Source organism: Myodes glareolus, chromosome 4 (assembly GCF_982192425.1).
Source record: "Myodes glareolus chromosome 4, mMyoGla1.1, whole genome shotgun sequence".
Lineage (NCBI taxonomy): Eukaryota > Metazoa > Chordata > Mammalia > Rodentia > Cricetidae > Myodes > Myodes glareolus.
Window position 1 is genome coordinate 86,942,771 of NC_142029.1, and position 3,158 is coordinate 86,945,928.

General features: G+C 35.7%; 1 protein-coding gene across 1 annotated transcript; it reads left to right on the forward strand.

Moving 5' to 3' along the window:
- The first annotated feature begins 1,810 nt into the window (after positions 1 to 1,810).
- On the forward strand, positions 1,811 to 2,743 carry LOC146894701 (olfactory receptor 8B3-like). The gene has a single exon (XM_085688556.2). The coding sequence runs from the start codon at positions 1,811 to 1,813 to the stop codon at positions 2,741 to 2,743; it is 933 nt and encodes a 310-aa protein (XP_085544682.2).
- Positions 2,744 to 3,158: the final 415 nt, after the last annotated feature.

A 3,158-nucleotide genomic window follows, 5' to 3' on the forward strand; every position in this document is an offset into this window, starting at 1 on the left:
CAACAAAAATATAATTACATAATTTTTTAATATCCATTTTTTCTTCTAACCTTTCCCATGCGTACCCTTTTGCTCTTCTAAAATTCAGAGCTCACATTTCCTTAATTATTGCTACATATAAATTAATATATTCCTAAATATATGAATGCAAGTTTTCAATATATTTAATGCTGCTTCTTTATTTGAGTTCATGGTTGACTAGTTGATATTCAATGACCTATTGGAGTAGATTTTTACCTAGAACAAAGACTATTTGTCCACTGCCAACATTCTTTATTTACCTTCATTTCCTACTCAGGCTTGAGGCCCCATGGGATTTTCCCTGCCATGTTCACATGTCTCCAGGTATCATTCTAGTTCAGAAATATACTTTTTAAAATAGCATCTGTAGTGTTCCTTGTAACACAGCACAGGAGTTGACTTCCTACAACACTCTGCAACTTTCAGAAACAGAATTTAGTGAGTCAGCAGCAAGATGTCTGGGCAATTCTCAGTTACTACAGGAAGCAAGAAAGGAAAAACACCAAACTTAGATTTCCCTTCAGATCTCCACTTAATTAGAAAGGCAAGAGTCAATTTCTATATCTACACTGTGGCAGTACATTCTCTGGAGTAAATAGAAAGGATGAGTGTAACTGTGGGTCCCTCAGGAAATAAGGATCATGATCCAGGGTATAATTCAATTCCTCAACTCCTTCTTTGATTTAAATGCTCTCCTGGAAAAGAGCCTAGACATTCTTCTGCCCTGCTTATAAACACACACACATCCTGAGATTAAAGGGTCCTTTCTCTGCTTCCAGAAAAGACTCAAGGCCTTAATAACAAATAATGTTCTGCAGTTCAGAAATTCGTCCAAGTAAATCAAGTATTGAGTACGATTTTTTTGAATTGAAAGGTCTGAAAACTTTGAATCTGAAATATTTATCCATATGAACAGAGATAAATGGAAAAATAAGACTGCTCTAACGTTTAGACTGAAAATTATCAGCTTCTGAATTTCAGGTATGCTATAAGTTCTCCTTCTCTCCTGTCTTTTCTAAAAAATGCATATTTATTTATTTCTATTTTATTGAAGAGAGTTTTTCATATGATATATTCTTATTAAAGTTTTCTATCCCCAAACTCCTCTGTGGTTTTCTCAATCCCATTCCATGTGAATCCAAACCCTTTATGTCTCTCTAAATAGATGATGGGCTTCAGCAAATTTCTTCCTTTTAATGGGCAAAGTGAAACTCAAGTGAAAATGGCAGATGAAGCATTCAGGGATGTCAGAGTGTGTAAAGAGGCCTTAGTGGCCACTGGATTTGCATCAGATTCACTGGTCTTCTCTTTCATTGATAGAACTCAATCCTTCCAGATCTCATGACTGTGTGGTAAGGGGGCAGGAAAGATTCTTTGCATGACTCTCCTTTTTCTTTTAGTTTTAATATAGGGACATGTTTTTCATTAATACCACAGCAGAAGTCAAACTGCCCCAGCAGCCAACACTGACCATCCAGGCATCTCCCTCAAATTTTATTGTTGTAGGGAAAGCTCTAGTGAGGGAAGACAAAATGGAAGAACACTGAATTCTTCTTAGTATATTCTTTATCTTGTGGTATATTATTTCAGAAATCAAAGTTAAATTCAGTATACATTGCTTTCTGATTTAAGATTATTTGGGACGGCACAAGGTGATTCTGTAGGATTAGTTCAGGTTAGAACAAACATTCCCAACATACCTGTTACACTTAAAAAGGACCCATGAAGAGTGTGGATTATTCACTAATGCAGCTCTGTTTTCTGTGTCCACAGATTTCCTTAGAGAAGAATGGACTTAGCAAATGTTTCTTTTGTGACTGAATTCATTCTGGTAGGACTAACCAATGAACCTGAACTCCAAATGCCCTTGTTTTTGCTTTTCCTAGGAATGTATATGGTCACTGTATTGGGAAATTTGTGTTTGATAATTCTGACTCTGCTGAATTCTCACCTCCATACCCCTATGTACTTCTTTCTGTTTAACTTGTCCTTTATAGACCTCTGTTATTGTTCTGTGTTCACTCCCCAAATGCTGATGAACTTTGTATTAAGGGAGAAGGTCATTTCATACATGGAATGTATGACTCAAGTCTATTTCTTTTGCTTCTTTGTTGTTTCTGAGTGCTATGTGTTGACTTCAATGGCCTGTGATCGCTACATGGCCATCTGCAATCCACTGTTATATAATGTTGTCATGCCTCCTAAATTATGTTTGATCCTTATGTTTGGTTCCTACTTTATTGCTTTTTCTAATGCTATAGCTCACATCGTGTGCATGCTGAGACTGAGCTTCTGTGATGCCAACACCATCAACCACTACTTCTGTGATATTCCTCCTTTGCTCGAGCTCTCTTGCACAAGCACATATGCCAATAATCTTGTAATTTATGTTGCTGCAAGCGTTAACATCATTGTTCCTACTTCAACTATCTTTATCTCTTATGGTTTCATCCTCTCCAGCATCATAGGCATCACTTCCTCTGAGGGCAGGTCCAAAGCCTTCAGCACCTGCAGTTCCCACATCATTGCTGTTTTTCTGTTCTTTGGTTCAGGTGCACTTGTGTATTTCAAACCCTCCTCAGGAGGGTCTATGAATGAAGGAAAAATCTCTTCTGTCTTTTATACCAATGTGGTTCCCATGATGAATCCCTTAATCTACAGCTTGAGGAACAAAGATGTTAAAGTTGCCCTGAGGAAAACCCTGACCAGCAGGAACTTTTGATTTTATGATGTTGTTTTTATGCCTCTTGTTTTCAGAACAGAGATAGTTTCTATTTATGGAAAATATTTCAGCAGAAGAATTTACCTCTTGTTTTTCTAAAAAACATTATATGTTTTATTTTTTTTGGGTTTGTACAGGCAGAAACCCTTGTCTTAATTATGAATACTAAACTGTTTCCTCTTTAATCATAAAAAATTTGAGTCTTCTAAATATTATTTTAACATTTCCATAGTTTTTTCCTTAATTTTAATCACTTCTAACATTTTCAACTCTATTTCTTATTTAAAAATAATTTCACTAAAAGGACTTACCTAATACTTTCATTCATTACAAAGTTATTTTTTCCTCTTAGAAATTAAAACAGATCTTCAAAATTACAATCGAAGTAGTACTAGGATTCCATTGTCCACTGTAT

Bases quoted from the DNA above. Each gene is read 5' to 3' on its own strand.
- LOC146894701 (XM_085688556.2), top strand. From the start codon at position 1,811: ATGGACTTAGCAAATGTTTCTTTTGTGACTGAATTCATTCTGGTAGGA.